Source organism: Jatropha curcas, chromosome 8, assembly GCF_041381405.1.
Source record: "Jatropha curcas cultivar XTBG-Jc1 chromosome 8, XTBG_Jcur_1.0, whole genome shotgun sequence".
Classification (NCBI taxonomy): Eukaryota; Viridiplantae; Streptophyta; class Magnoliopsida; order Malpighiales; family Euphorbiaceae; genus Jatropha; species Jatropha curcas.
Genome location: NC_143158.1, coordinates 6,271,580 through 6,286,441, shown reverse-complemented (window position 1 = coordinate 6,286,441; position 14,862 = coordinate 6,271,580). Strand labels below are relative to the sequence as shown.

The 14,862-nt window shown below is 35.5% G+C and overlaps 3 protein-coding genes across 5 annotated transcripts; 2 read left to right on the top strand and 1 right to left on the bottom strand.

Annotated features, from left to right (window-relative positions):
- Window positions 1–51: 51 nt before the first annotated feature.
- LOC105633467 (FAD-dependent oxidoreductase family protein) lies at window positions 52–2,957 on the top strand. 3 transcript variants are annotated; one of them, XM_012216058.4, is made up of 9 exons: window positions 52–304; window positions 374–431; window positions 538–646; window positions 755–899; window positions 985–1,036; window positions 1,135–1,272; window positions 1,366–1,477; window positions 1,935–2,061; window positions 2,467–2,957. In XM_012216058.4, exons 1-9 carry the CDS (start codon window positions 174–176, stop codon window positions 2,921–2,923), a joined length of 1,329 nt encoding a protein of 442 aa, XP_012071448.1. In that variant the 5' UTR covers window positions 52–173; the 3' UTR covers window positions 2,924–2,957. The 3 variants fall into 3 exon arrangements, with proteins under 3 accessions (XP_012071448.1, XP_012071449.1, XP_012071447.1); XM_012216059.4 differs by having other exon boundaries at window positions 61–304; window positions 1,126–1,272; window positions 1,950–2,061; XM_012216057.4 differs by having other exon boundaries at window positions 65–304; window positions 1,126–1,272.
- A 259-nt stretch (window positions 2,958–3,216) lies between these two features.
- DRS1 (DROUGHT SENSITIVE 1) lies at window positions 3,217–6,593 on the bottom strand. The gene is made up of 5 exons (XM_012216061.4): window positions 6,382–6,593; window positions 5,596–6,280; window positions 4,240–4,646; window positions 4,041–4,139; window positions 3,217–3,627 (listed from the first exon to the last, which is right to left on the bottom strand). The coding sequence occupies exons 1-5, from the start codon at window positions 6,510–6,512 to the stop codon at window positions 3,414–3,416; spliced, it is 1,536 nt and encodes a 511-aa protein (XP_012071451.1). The 5' UTR covers window positions 6,513–6,593; the 3' UTR covers window positions 3,217–3,413.
- A 2,122-nt stretch (window positions 6,594–8,715) lies between these two features.
- On the top strand, window positions 8,716–14,244 carry LOC105633469 (RNA-dependent RNA polymerase 6). The gene is made up of 3 exons (XM_012216063.4): window positions 8,716–8,930; window positions 9,417–12,211; window positions 12,946–14,244. Exons 2-3 carry the CDS (start codon window positions 9,494–9,496, stop codon window positions 13,822–13,824), a joined length of 3,597 nt encoding a protein of 1,198 aa, XP_012071453.1. The 5' UTR covers window positions 8,716–8,930; window positions 9,417–9,493; the 3' UTR covers window positions 13,825–14,244.
- The last annotated feature ends 618 nt before the right edge of the window (window positions 14,245–14,862 follow it).

The following is a 14,862-nucleotide window of genomic DNA, read 5'->3' as shown; positions in this document are numbered from 1 at the left end:
AAAAAAATGTCATAGCTGCCAACCAGAGCCAGTTTTTTGGCGGACACTAATTTTTTTTTTTTATCCTTTTTTAATTTTGTATAATATAAGCAAATATTAGGCGTTGTTTGCTTTCCTTGCCTTTCACTGTTATAGCGGAAGAAAGGGCTGAGTTCTGGTGTGTGGGTTACACGATGCTTGTTTCTGATTGGCCAACTCTGGTGGCCCACGATTGTTTCCGTGCTTTACCCAGCAGAATAAACACTTCTCCTCTGTTATCTTCTTCCTTTCACTGCTCTTCTTCTCTTTCCTTACCTCCCCTCAGGTAATCCTTCTTCTGTTTCTGTGCTTTCTCTCTCTATAGCCATGTCGGTTTGTAAATTTATCCATGCAGATACGCGGTGCTTGGCGCTGGTTTTGCCGGTCTCTCCGTCGTTTGGCATTTGTTGAAGGTCTCTTTGCTGGCTTTGTTTGTGTTTGTACGGATAATTTCGATTTCTTGTATATTTGGATGTGTTTGTGATATTTTTTAGGCAAATATCATTACCAAAACTGCAGCACAGTCACAAGGAGTTAAATGTGAGGATTGATATATTTGATGAAGTAGGAATTGGAGGAGGTGCCTCTGGAGTTTCTGGTGGTCTCCTCCACCCTTATTCTCCGAAAGGTTCTCTTTTTTCTTCCTTCTCTTCTTTCGCCTACTAGTACTACATTATGTCAAATTTCTACTATTTGTTCTTTTTCAATGAGGCTCAAATTTCGTGAATTATGGCAGCTAAGCTTCTTTGGAGGGGTGCTGAGTGTTGGAGAGAATGTTTGATGCTTTTAAGTGTCGCAGAAAGGGCAGCTATTTTAAAGGAATCAACTTTTGAACATGGAGAATTCGGTCAAGCTGTTGATGGCTTTATAGTTAGAAGAAGGTTTATTCTTTCCCCTCCTTTTTTATGGGTTTCTTTTTTATTTTTTTTTATTTTTCTGGTGCTGATTTATTTTCTTTCATATCAGAGGCATTTTGAGACCAGCAACAAGCATGAAGAATTTGAATGCGTTGTATGATGTAATAATCCTCCAATCTCCTCATTTGAGCCTGAATGAATTTCATATGTATTTTAGAGTAATATCTATTTTACTATCTTCTGCAATTAGAATGCTCAGAATTACGATGCCAGTTGCAGAATAGAGACCATAGATAAGCACGCTGCCCTAAAACTTGTGCCTCATATATGTCTACCTTTTAACTCGGCCTTTCACATGCCTCAAGCTGTAAATGTTCATCCTCTACGATATCTTCAGGTCTGAAGAACTAACAATTGAATTTTTTTTTTTTTTTTTTTTTTTGAGTAGTTTGTTTATCTTTATTTATATATTTTTTATTTATATTTCCAGGCACTCTTCTCAGCTTGTGAAGATCTAGTGAAGGAATTATCCTCTTCTAGCCATGGACAAAAGTCGCTACACTTGCATAAGAAATCTATTAAAAACCTGGCTGAATTAGGAGGTAAAACTCGCTAAAGGAGATTCACATTTTAGACTCTGTAGGTTATGCTTATCCAGGTTGTATAAATTTGACAATTATGCTTGATCTTTTATGCAAGGCCAAAAAGCAAAATGGTGAAGATTGAAAAATCTTGGAATATACAATTATAGCTTCCTATACTTAATTGTTGATTGGGAATTGAGCATATATTGTCTACAATGGCAGATAGAGAGCAGTAACGCATATAAATGTTTTTAATTGAGCAAGTGCCCTATAAGTGTGCAGAAAATGAAAGTGAACTGGTAAATACTTGTAGAAGATAGATGCAACTGTACATCAATATTTATGTTTTGTGTTTGACACATTCTGAATTGTCTGGGACAACGTTTTGACTGATGTGGTCTGGCTTCTGGGAAAGCTGAAGCTCACATAATGTTGTTTGTTGCTTGATTTGTTTGTCCGTCTGTATTTTATATAGAGGACTATGATGCAGTGATAATATGTCTTGGTGCCAAGGCAGACATGCTTCCAGAACTCTCTGGTAGGCTTCCTTTGAGGACATGTAGGGGTGTAATTGCCCACCTTCAGCTGCCTGGTAATATAAGGTAAAGCTTAAGCCATCCATTATGTGCACAATTAACTCAAGGGTTTTTAAGCAGGATCATTTGGACATCTTATTGAATAAGTTGCATTCGAATTGTGGCAAGACTCTTCTTCCAATGTTGTTTTATAGGTTTAGAGTAAAACCCTTCGAAACGAGTGAAAAAATGAAACAAGATTTTCAGATGCCAGAAAAGTTGCATGAAAAGCATATTTTTGGTTTGAGCAGCACATCTAGCATTTCTAAATTTGTTAAGGATCTTACAAGGATTTCAGAAATTGATAATATTTAGTCTTTCTTTTCCATTGCCAAATGTATATGTGTGTGTGCGCATTTTTTCTTGCAATTTGATAGAGCTCAGAATATTGATTTAGCTCATTTTTGCCTACCCATCATGCGGAACACTCAGGGAAGAGTATCCGGACTGTGGCCCTTCAATTTTATCAGATGCATGGCTTGCTGTACAGGGGACACGCAGTTTATATATGGGTTCAACATGGCAGTGGAAGTCAAAAAACTCATCTCCGAATGTCTCAGCAGATGAAGCTTCAAGCGCTCTTGAAGAGCTTCTACCAAAGGTGTCTGCTTTTTACCCAGGAATAAAGGACTGGACTTTTACCGGAGCAAGGGCAGGTTTGAGGGCAATGCCACCACTAACCCCACATGGATCGCTCCCGCTTTTGGGCTGTGTTGATAATTTTGTTGGAGAAAATTATAATTGTAAATATTGGTTATTTGGGGGACTTGGTTCAAGAGGTCTATTGTACCATGCTTGGCTTGGGAATTTAATGGCACAGGCTGTGCTTTCCTGTAACGAACAACTAATCCCTGCTGAATTGACCTCTTGGAAGAACATGAATAAATAAATTAATGCAATTTTTGCTTTCGTTGTTTTTGGTATACCTTTGGAATATCTCGACACATTTCAGGCAAATGTTGTGTTTTAGCTGTCATCTTTAAACCATCCCTGTTGAGAAGTTGGCAGCAGAAAATTTAAGACAACACTTAAAGGTGATTTAAACGCACAATAACGTAGCTTTTACCTTATTTGCCAAGCATCTTTGCGTATGAACAGAAGTTTATATGCTAGAAGGGGAACATAACAGAGACGCTTATTAACCCAATAGAAAGGAAAACGGGAATCAAAAGAAAACCAGCATTTAGCTCTCCAAATAAGCAATATTAAATTGGAGCACTTGTCAACAAAATAAGGGACTAAACCTATTCGAGATATCAAAAACGGCAGTTGTTATTTTACAACAGTTAGTAACTTCATTTAACATGGAAGTGCATGAGAAATGACTACAGGACAGTCAGGACTCGACATATATTACACACTAATTAGTTACTGCTTTCCTAGCTTGAAGTCCATATGTAAACCTGGCCCCCGCTAGTTGCTCCTGCCAGCATTCCAACATTGTAAGGATGCGCATCAAATCTGCATGGAATAGCAGACATATGGGGACTTTGTAGAGTCAAAATTTCTGTTCTTCGTGAGCGACAGATGACATCAACTCCTCGTTTCATGTAGCCAATGAAGATATATGAATCATCCCAACCCCATATTGCTCTAGTCACATTAGACAGCAACAAAGAAACTATTATTTTGCAATACTAAAAATCAATACTAATTACTCATTTAGCAAGATTCTAGTATTCTGCAATTTCTTCATTTTTAAAAAAGAAAAAAGATGGGAAACATACAACACGGATTAACCAAAATTAAATGCAATTTCTTTCTTCAAAAAGAAAAGAAAATCCCAGTGAGGAATCATGGGATCACTGAAGCTAGAAGGAAACTTAGCCTGATTGAATCTCACTAGTAGATAACAAATATCAGAACCACTTCCAGTCCAAGATAATAAACAAGGTAGCAAGATGCAAATTCAAGTAAAAGAAATGGAAAAGGAACATGTTGAAAATCAAGATTATAACCTAATGAAAGATCCACATAAGCATTAGTTAAATTGGCAAAAAGTATACCTGAAAGAAGAAAGCCATCTGCCAGTCTGGTTGTTATGGTATACCATAGACAAGTCTTCAAAGTTAACACCACCTAGTATACCGACAGTGTCATCAACACTACTCTCCCAACAAACCCCCACCACAAACAAAATAAAAGGTTAAAGCAAAAAGAATCAATATCATATATGATTCTAGTGTTATGAATAGCAATATCTACCTTGTTGTTGCAAGAAAGCTTCCAGAAGGTGAGAAGTATGCAGAATGCACAGCCCTATTATGGCTTATTATCTTTAAATTTTCAGGCTTATCTGCATTTACCCTTCTTAAATCCCAGAGGCAAGCTGTCCCATCTGTAGAACTAGTGGCCATAATATTAGGGTTTTGCGAATTGAAATCTATGGAGTTGATCCTGTCTTCATGAAGAATCCAATGCGAAGAAGACTTTCCTGTCCTCTCATCCCAGATATTCAATCCTCCATGGCCCTCACCAAAATACAAGCCATTCATGTCATTTGGTCGTTGGGAGAGGGAAAATATAGCATCATCAGAAGAATATACCAGATCAAATACATCCTTCTCAGCATCCATCAATCGAAGAAATCCATCATAGGAACTGGTAAAGATCTACACTTGAATTTAAGAAACAAGAATCAAATGAAATCATAACTCAAATAGCATTAGTCATATCAGTTAGCATTAGCCAACGAAGTATAAAGCAGAAGTCGTTAAATTCAGGTGGTCTATTCAAAGGGCATAGAAACATGATTTACAACATTCCAGACATTACATTTTCTAATCGCATTTTAACAGTTGATAAGTGCTAGTCCAACCAAAGTAGGATGATCTAAACCTGTTCTGAACCTAGGTGAATTGCTTGCCATATCTTCCAAATTCAGAATATTGCTCCCGTGATGGCACAGCACATTTTAGCTGTGTCCAATTCAGCCTCTGAACTCAAAGAAATTAAGCTAAATGGAGATAAAAGTACCATTCAGGGCAAAGTCATGTTATCATAAATAACTCATAAACTAGTGAATTAAAAAGAATATCAGATGAGTCATCTTTTGTTAATCAAGTTAATGCCCATAAACTTTTTGAAATTAAAATTTAAGTACAAAATTATAAATAAGCTAAGGATGACAATCCCATCAATCAAAATGTTCATTCAGGGAAAAAGCTCAAGCAGCCTAGAAAAATATTACAAAGTTATTTGTAATGACATGTTAGACAATGAGTACAACTACCAAGTTCAACAGATAAAGGTAGTAAATACTGACACAAGTGTGAAGGCAATTCTATAAATATGTTATTATGCCACTATATTATTTCCCAATAACTGCAATGGTATGGTTAGTACCTTCATTTAACAACCAGCTTAACCTATCTATCGAAATGCATATAGTTTATGTTAGGAATGCCTATCAGCTTGCAAAAATCATACTTAACCCACAACATATACACACGAAATCTACAAGAAGCCATTAGCCAAGAAATTGTAAATTTTACATATTCAAATTTTTTAAGGAATAAAAAATATAAAAGGAATATTTGAAATTTTTGGCATCAAAAGTACCTTGGGACAAGATTTTTGAAACAAAATTCCTGAAACGGGAGCAGTGTGCGGGCGATACAAAAATATCCCATCTCCTTCCTCCTTTCCTTTACTATCCACGTTCCAAAATGCAATATTACCAAACTTGTTTCCTGCTACAATCATATTTACATCAGTACAAGGCCAAAATCTTACTATCATTATCCTCCCAGGCAAAATTCTCGCTATATTCTCTGGTTTCAAATCCATTGACCATAAATCAACGCAACTCTGAATTTCCTTCTTCTCTATCTTAATCTCAGAATCAAAATACTCACTTTTAATCACTCCCTCAACCAATTCATGAGAAAAATCACCATTTTCCTCCTTTTTTACAGCCTCAAATCCATCAGATTCCTTTTTAATTGAAGAATCCACATTGGTTTTCTTTTCAAGAGACAAAATTGTGCCTGTTAGTTCTCGATCAGACCCTGTTCCACTGTAAGCATCCCTCATACTAAGCGGACCCATTACACGCGGCGAGGGCTTTGGTGAACTGATTGGAGTTGGTATTTTAATTGGAGTCTCAATAGAATCCATATCTAAACCTCCTGAATCTGGCGGCATTCCTCGAGCACGAAGTGACCGCCTAATAACCATCGGAGACTCTGTTTGGGTGTTCTTCTTCTTTTCTGGACTCAATTTATGGGACTTGGATGGTCCAATTCTGCAATTAAAACACATACATACAGATAATCCATTCTATATATCAGTACCAAAATATAATAATAAAGAAAAAATGAGTAATCCAGGGAGAAAGAGAGAGACCGTTGGCGTTTGGTAGCAGCAGAGAGTTGAGAGGCTTTGGAGTGGATCTTCAGTGCGGCCATCATTTCGTCATTCCGGCGTATGTTTTCGAGCCTCTTCCTCTCGTATTCCGTTAGCTTTTGGGGTGCCATGGAAGCCAAAAGAAATTGCAGTCTGCAGAGAAATGGAGAGAAAGGAGTTTTGGGGTTTTCTGTATTGGTGGTGATACGGGGGATTATTATTATTTATTTATGTTACAGATGGGGGGCAATATTAATTTTGGCGGGAAATATATTGCTGGCACATACGTGGCGACTTTTAGACCGTTCAAAGTATTAAGGTAAGTACGCTTATAAATCTCTACGTGCTTTTAATTAAGTTTTTCTAAAAACATTAATTTACATTATTCTTTTTATTGATTATAATACCATAACACTTTATTTCACTTACATAATTATTATTAATTAATATTGCACAAAAATATTTATAATATTAGGCAATAAATATGTTTTTCAAAAAAAAAAATCAACCATTTTTCTACCAGTCCTTATGGTTTGCAACTATTAAACAAATTAGTCATTATATGAAAATTTTATATCTCTTGTTGTTAAGTGCATATGAAAAGACCTAAATACCATGTATATTTATTATATTTTTTTATCCAAAAGCAAAAATAAATTTGTTTAATAATATGAATAAGTGCACTGTTGCTTTTAGCGTATTAATCTTAACAATATGAATTGATTTTTCATATTATTTAAAAATATTTGTACATAAAGAAATATAATTTCAATAATAAATGACATTTTGGTCTAAAATTAATAACAAAAAGTATAATTTTGATTGAAAAATTTATTAATTCAAAGATAACAAATTACGGGAACATGTTAACACATCTTTAAAAAAATATTGACTAAGTAGTTAATTTCATTTTCATTCACGGTCAAGTAGTCAAAAGTCAAAAACATTTTTCCCTATAAGAAAGATAATTATGTAAATTGACTTTTTAAGTTTTTATTTTAAATTTGGTCTAAATTGACTTCAAATTAATTTTTGAATTGATTGAAAAATATAATTTTGATATACCATCTATCAGTTTATCCTAAAAAATCATAAAATATTAGTTTAAAAAATAAAAAAATTCATAATTTTAAAAACTAAAAATCATAAGAAACTCAATTTTGTTTTCAATAATCCTGTAATTTTTTTTAAGAATTATTGTCATAGAATATTTGTTCTTATAATTTCACCATATTTTAATCTTTCTATCAAATTTACTTCAATTTCCCATTTTGTAGCAATGCGAGATGATATTGCGAATAAAAAAAATTTTCATTATTCTTTTATATTTACATTTAGTGGGTGACATATTTATAAATTTAGAAACATAATATTTGAGAGATGAAAAGAAGTAAGATAATGAAAGAGTTATTTTATTTATTTTTTATTAAATGAATAACAATTTTACTTTATTAGTAATCCAAACAATTAACCCAAATAAAGATTTTTTTTATCATCCTTAAAATATGAATTATATAAACTAAAATATGCAATTAATATTTGTGTTTTATTAAATTAATTTTTATGTTGTGTTTAGGGATTTTTCATAAGTATTTGTACTTTGGATACCCATCAACCATCAAAGATCGGTGAAGTGAGTAATTCCTAGAAATTAAAGAAGATTGAAAACAAAGAAATTGTTAAAGTTAAAATATATTATTAAATTATTAATTATCAAATTTATTCAAAAAAAATTAAAAGTTAAGGTATGCATCATTATTTGTTTCAAAAAATGAAATTTTTTAAAATATTATTTTTTCTACTTTTTTATCGGACTGGTACAATGATTTTAAAAAATAATGAAAATATTTTGTATTGCAATTGACCGTGGTACTGCTATAAAATGTCAAAATTGAAGTAAAATTAATAAAAATATCAAAATAGAATAAAATTGTAAAACATATAAAATTTGATATTTCAATATATTAAGCATCTTTTAAAGCTTATATTTTAATTGAAATGTTAAATTAATTGAATATTTAATGAAGATTGGAAAATTTAATATTTTTTGGCTAGTAATATTCATTTTATTTAGTTAAATTTGACAATTTTTTATTTTTTATTTCAAAATAACGTTAATGTTCAGTTTTATCTTTAATAGTCACCGAGCTTTGTTTCACTTAAATAAATATTAATTAATATAATATAATTAATTATTTTATTAAAAAAAAGATTGAGATGATTGAATTATTTTCTTTAATTATCTAAGAAAAATTGTCAATTTGAAGGGAGGGAGTGCAATGAAATACTGTGGGGCCTACAAATTGTTCGTCCATGAAATGATAGGGGAAACAAAAAAAAAAAAAAGGCAAAATGCAGAGAGAAATACTGTCACTATTGTCTGTCTCAGCTTCTCTTGTAAGGGGAACAAAAGGTAAACCAACTTCTCTTGGAAGCTAACGATAACAATAACAAAGCGCGCATGAATATTTGCTTCACCATCCCATTCTGTCTCTGTCACGAACTCTCCGATTCAAGTCTCGCGAACACGAGGATTAAGAGAGAAAAAGGTTAGTTGGGTTTTTTTTTTTTTTTTTTTTTTTCTTTCTTTCTTTGATCATGTAGGTTCGATTGTCTGTATAGTTGATTGCACCTATGGGTACTGTAATTGACTACTTTTTCTATTTTTAGTCAACAATTTAATTAATTAATTAATTATAGTCATTTTGCTTCTCCATTGTTGCATGGAAATTCCAGTCTAACTTCTTACTTTCAATTCTTCACTTCGCTTTTAAGAATCTCAATTCTTCAATTGGCTTTTAAGAATCTCAATCAAAGAGAAGAAACTGGAGTATTCAGAAAACCATTGCTATTTGTTATGAAAAAGGAAACTGTTATATTTGACCATAGGATTTTGTATTCGGTATTGTAGTGATGTTTTGAGTATGTTTATTTGATCATTACATATAGATTTAATGGTTGTTATTCTAGATTAAAAAGTTCTGTTCTTTTTTTTTTTTTCTAATTCCATATGTACTTGTTTGGTTATTTATCAGGCTCTCTCGGAGATCTATTTGGGAAATTTTGATCTGCAACCTTTGGTTCCTGAAATTGGCAAATTTGCGCCAACAGAATGGGGACAGAAAGAAGTGAGAAAGACACAGTTGTAACTCAAGTTAGTTTTGGTGGATTTGAAAATCATGTCAATGCAAAAGATCTAGTAGCATATTTGGAAGAGGTGATAGGACAGGTTTGGCGGTGTAGACTGAAGACATCTTGGACTCCCCCAGAATCCTATCCAAATTTTAAGATAACTGACACTGCAGGCATCCATAGAACAAATGAGTATAAGAGGGTAGAGCCCCATGCATTTGTGCACTTTGCCTTAGCTGAATCCGCTACATGGGCTAAGAATGCTGCAGGGCGCTGTGAGCTCTTCCTCAATGACAGGCCATTGAAGGTTAGTCTGGGGCCTGAAAATCCATTCACCTTGAACCAGAGGAGGAGAAAAACCATTCCTTCTAAATTATCTGATGTATGTATCGAGATTGGAATGATGGTTAGCCGTGATGAGTTCTTGGTTGGTTGGAGAGGACCTCCTTCTGGAGTTGATTTTCTTGTGGATCCTTTCGATGGGACATGCAAGTTTTGTTTCACAAGGGATACTGCCTTTTCCATCAAAGACACAAATAAGCATGCAGTTATCAGATGTGATTTTAAGTTGGAGTTCTTGGTGAGAGACATTAATGAGATAAAGCAGTACAAAGACACCTCATACTTAGTTATCCTTTTGCAATTAGCTTCAGCACCTTGGGTCTGGTATAGAACTGCAGATGATGACATTGAAGTGTTAGTCCCATTTAATTTATTGGATGACGATGACCCTTGGATTCGGACCACTGATTTTACACCTAGTGGTGCCATTGGAAGGTGTAATTCTTATCGAGTTTCAATTCCTCCTCGTCATGGTGCAAAGTTGGAGAGGGCGATAAACTATCTAAAAGAACGAAGGGTGCAGGTGGACTCCCTCAGACGACCACTTAAGATTCTGAATGAACCAGATTATGGGATGCCTATGTCAGATCCTTTCTTCTGTATTCATCGCAAGGAAGGGATAGCTTTTGAGATAGTGTTCCTCGTGAATGCTGTGATGCATAAAGGAATATTCAATCAACACCAACTATCTGACGATTTCTTTGATTTACTGAGAAACCAACCTGCGGATATTAATGTGGCTGCATTGAAGCATATCTGTTCTTACAAGCGACCTGTGTTTGATGCTCATAGGAGGCTCAAAGCTGTCCAAGAATGGTTGCTAAAGAATCCCAAACTCTTTAAGTGCCCTAAGCAGCTGGATGATATTGTACAAATTAGGCGGCTGGCTATTACACCTACTAGAGCTTATTGCTTGCCTCCTGAAATAGAACTTTCCAACAGAGTTTTGAGAAAATATAAAAATTTCGCTGATCGGTTTCTAAGGGTAACCTTTATGGATGAAGGCTTGCAGACAATCAACGCAAACACTCTAACTTATTATGTTGCTCCTATAGTGAGAGACATCACTTCTACCTCTTTTTCTCAAAAGACCAGAATCTTCAAAAGGGTGAAGAGTATTCTGACAGATGGATTTTACTTGTGTGGCCGGAGGTACTCATTTTTGGCCTTCTCATCCAATCAATTGAGGGATCGCTCTGCTTGGTTTTTTGCTGAAGATGGAAAAATTAGGGTTGACCAAATCAGGAAGTGGATGGGGAAGTTCACCAACAAGAACATTGCGAAATGTGCTGCTCGGATGGGCCAGTGTTTCTCTTCTACATATGCAACTGTAGAAGTTCCATCAGCAGAAGTTAATCTTGCGCATCCAGATATTGAGAGGAATGGTTATACCTTCTCTGATGGTATTGGCATGATAACTCCAGATCTCGCAAAGGCAGTTGCAGAAAAATTGAAATTGGACATTAATCCACCTTGTGCTTACCAGATTAGATATGCTGGTTGTAAAGGAGTTGTAGCCTGCTGGCCGGCACAAGGTGATGGGATCCGCCTGTCTTTGAGGCCCAGTATGAACAAGTTCCAGTCTAACCATACTACATTAGAGATTTGCTCGTGGACCAGGTTTCAGCCTGGTTTCTTAAACAGGCAGATAATAACCTTGCTTTCCACTTTAAATGTTTCTGATGAAATATTTTGGAAAATGCAGATTGCTATGGTCTCCAAACTGAATAAGATGCTAACAGATGCTGATGTTGCATTTGATGTCATTACTGCATCATGTACTGAGCAAGGTAACACTGCAGCATTGATGTTAAGTGCTGGTTTCAAGCCTCAAAATGAACCTCATTTACGAGGCATGCTAACTTGTATAAGAGCTGCACAGTTTTGCGACCTCAGAGAAAAGGCCAGAATTTTTGTGTCCTCAGGGAGATGGCTGATGGGCTGCTTGGATGAACTAGGGGTGCTTGAACAAGGCCAATGCTTTATCCAAGTGTCCAACCCATCTTTGGAGACCTGTTTCTCTAAGCACGGCTCAAGATTTAGTGAGACCAAGAAAAATCTGCAAGTAATCACAGGGACTGTAGTGATTGCTAAAAATCCTTGTCTTCATCCAGGAGATGTAAGGATTCTGGAAGCTGTTGATGCTCCGGGTCTGTGCCATTTGCATGATTGTCTTGTTTTTCCGCAGAAGGGTGACAGACCTCACACAAATGAAGCTTCCGGAAGTGACCTGGATGGAGATCTGTACTTTGTGACATGGGATGAAAACCTTATTCCTCCAAGTAAGCAGAGCTGGACACCAATGCAATATGATGCTGCTGAACCTAAACTCTTGAGTCGTCCAGTCAGTCATCAGGTACTTTTCCGCTCTATTTGAGTGTTATCTTTGAAGTTTAATGGACAATTTTGTTTTGCTCTCTTTACAAATCGGTAATGGTGGTAATTTATACTAGTCTTTTCGGAACAAGCTTTTGCCTGTTATTCTCCGCCATAGTATTGCATGAACTGATACCTGACTTATTTACAGTAACTGTATTGTACTTCTGCTAGGGAAGATGATGGCATTGTAAATCATCTTGACCAAATATAAGTGATATCTTTTTCATGTACGTACTCAGGACATCATTACAATCCTCTAGTGTAGTATTATGCAATCTACTGAGCAACCACCTTTGTTGCACATTAGGTGCTCCATAGTACTAATTTATTCATTTATTATTTGCCATTGCATGAGAACTGGTGAATTAAGCATTAATTACCAGCATGATTTTGGAATCTATGAATGACAAAATGAAATTCCCGAAAATTTCTCCATCTTAAATGCCACATTTGTTTTTTCAGTTTTTGGGTTTAAGTGAAATGTTTAGATATAGTAGAAAAGCAAATTGATGGAACAAGATCATTTTTGTTCAATTTTGTCTAGAAAATGACGTAAATAGATGACAGTATCAATAATGAAAAGTGTGCTAGTCTTACTGAGATTCAGATCCTAGGTCAGTTTATTATTTCTTTGGTTATAGGAATACAATGTTTCAGAATTCTAATTTTACCACTTAAAAGCATCTGATTACTTCTGTAATAAATCTGCAGGATATTATAGATTTTTTTGCAAAAAACATGGTAAATGAGAGTTTGGGGGCAATCTGTAATGCTCATGTTGTTCGTGCTGATTTGAGTGAATATGGGGCTCTGGATGAAAATTGCATAAAACTGGCAGAATTGGCTGCCACAGCTGTTGACTTTCCTAAGACTGGGAAACTTGTAACTCTGCCACAATACCTGAAACCCAAAATGTATCCCGATTTCATGGGAAAAGAAGAGTATCAATCATACAAGTCAACCAAAATTTTGGGAAGACTCTATCGCGATATTAAAGATGCTTATGGTGATGATGATGCAGCTGCATCTTCTGAGCTTAATTGTTCATCTGGTGATATCCCTTATGATACTAATCTGGAGGTTTTGGGATCTGCTGATTACATTCTTGAAGCCTGGGATCAAAAGTGCTCATATGATGGACAGCTGAAGGGTCTTCTGGGACAATATAAAGTGAAAAAAGAAGAGGAGTTGGTCACCGGTCACATTTGGTCAATGCCTATGTACAATAGTAGGAAGCTTGGGGAGCTGAAGGAGAGGCTTAAGCATTCTTACAGTGCACTCAAGAAAGAATTTAGGCAAGTTTTTGAGAAGATGGATTTGGATTTTGAGCAACTCACAGATGATGAGAAAAACTTGCTATATGAGAGAAAGGCATCAGCGTGGTACCAGGTCACTTACCATCCCAAATGGATAAAGAAGTCTCTGGAGTTACAAGAGCCTGATGCTGCTGGAAATGCAACAATCTTGAGCTTTGCTTGGATTGCAGCTGATTACCTTGCTCGGATTAAGATTAAGCATAGGGGCACTGAAGGTGTTGACACTGCTAAGCCAGTCAACTCACTTGTGAAGTACCTTGCTGATCGGATCTGAGTCAGCTGACCAGCATTTGAAGCACTTTTGTGGCCGCAAGTCCACTCTGCCATTGTTTTATGTTTATAATTATTAAGCTAAAGGTTCTATTTAGAGGCTGTTTGTTTGAGCTTAATGATTGCAGATTATTTACTAGAAGATGTCATGTTCTGTTTATCAGTCCTCAGTTTTCAGCAGTTTACAGCTCTGCATCCCATATTCAGTGATTACAGCCTCTGGTACGATATCATAGAGTTTGACCATTGAGTATCAGATCTTCTACTCATTAGTACTAGGTCTATTAAACCACCAAATTGATGTAGTCCTTTTGGTTTCTCAATTTTTCTAGCTTCTACTGTTGAACTGAGGTTTCTGTTTGTGCAAGTCAGGTGCCCTACATCTAGACTTGGAATTTGAAACTAGATGTACGTTTTCTTTCCATTGTTCCTGTCTGACATTTGTCTATGGAGCAGTAGACTATGCATGCATATGAAACTGAAAGTACGCTATTTCTAGTAAAGAATTGTCACTAAAGGGAGTAAATTCTTTATTAGTTTAGGTGTATCTCAGGGGACTGGATTATCTTGTTGGGGTTCCCTGAGATACACACCTAACTTCACAATCATGGAGAACAGAACGAGCGTTGATCCTGTTTTGACAATTAGAAAACATATTTGTTTCAGCTGCTCCAAGATGTTTCTCACTCTAAACTTGTGAGGTTCTGGTTACAAACAGCATCACCGCAGGCAAAAGCGTTTGTACAAGGAGTGATATTGTAGAAGTCCAAATTCTTGGTTTTTCATCAGAAGCGAAGCACTGTTTGACTTTTAATGGTGGGTTCTTATTGGTTTCTTCATCAACTCTTATCATAAGCGTATTACTGCTTTCTGTTTTGCTTTGATTTTTTTCTGCAATCTGCATACTCGCTATTGTTCCTCAGCTACAGTGGGTCGCTGGTCATTATTATGCTAGCAGTTGAGATAGTTGAAGACTTTTTTTTTTTTTTTTTTTTTGAGAGCGGGAAGGATTTAGATATTTAATTGTCGGTGACTTGAAAAT

What these genes read in the sequence shown, in the direction of transcription:
- LOC105633467 (XM_012216057.4), top strand. Translation starts at nt 174, where the DNA reads ATGCTTGTTTCTGATTGGCCAACTCTGGTGGCCCACGATTGTTTCCGT. An exon ending in ATTTGAATGCGTTGTATGAT is followed by an intron (nt 1,037 to 1,125) that starts GTAATAATCCTC and finishes TTCTGCAATTAG; the next exon opens with AATGCTCAGAATTACGATGC. An exon ending in AAACCTGGCTGAATTAGGAG is followed by an intron (nt 1,478 to 1,934) that starts GTAAAACTCGCT and finishes TATTTTATATAG; the next exon opens with AGGACTATGATGCAGTGATA.
- DRS1 (XM_012216061.4), bottom strand. Translation starts at nt 6,512, where the DNA reads ATGGCACCCCAAAAGCTAACGGAATACGAGAGGAAGAGGCTCGAAAAC. An exon ending in GCTGCTACCAAACGCCAACG is followed by an intron (nt 6,281 to 6,381) that starts GTCTCTCTCTTT and finishes TTTTAATTGCAG; the next exon opens with AATTGGACCATCCAAGTCCC. An exon ending in TTCAAAAATCTTGTCCCAAG is followed by an intron (nt 4,647 to 5,595) that starts GTACTTTTGATG and finishes ATTCAAGTGTAG; the next exon opens with ATCTTTACCAGTTCCTATGA.
- LOC105633469 (XM_012216063.4), top strand. Translation starts at nt 9,494, where the DNA reads ATGGGGACAGAAAGAAGTGAGAAAGACACAGTTGTAACTCAAGTTAGT. An exon ending in GTCGTCCAGTCAGTCATCAG is followed by an intron (nt 12,212 to 12,945) that starts GTACTTTTCCGC and finishes ATAAATCTGCAG; the next exon opens with GATATTATAGATTTTTTTGC.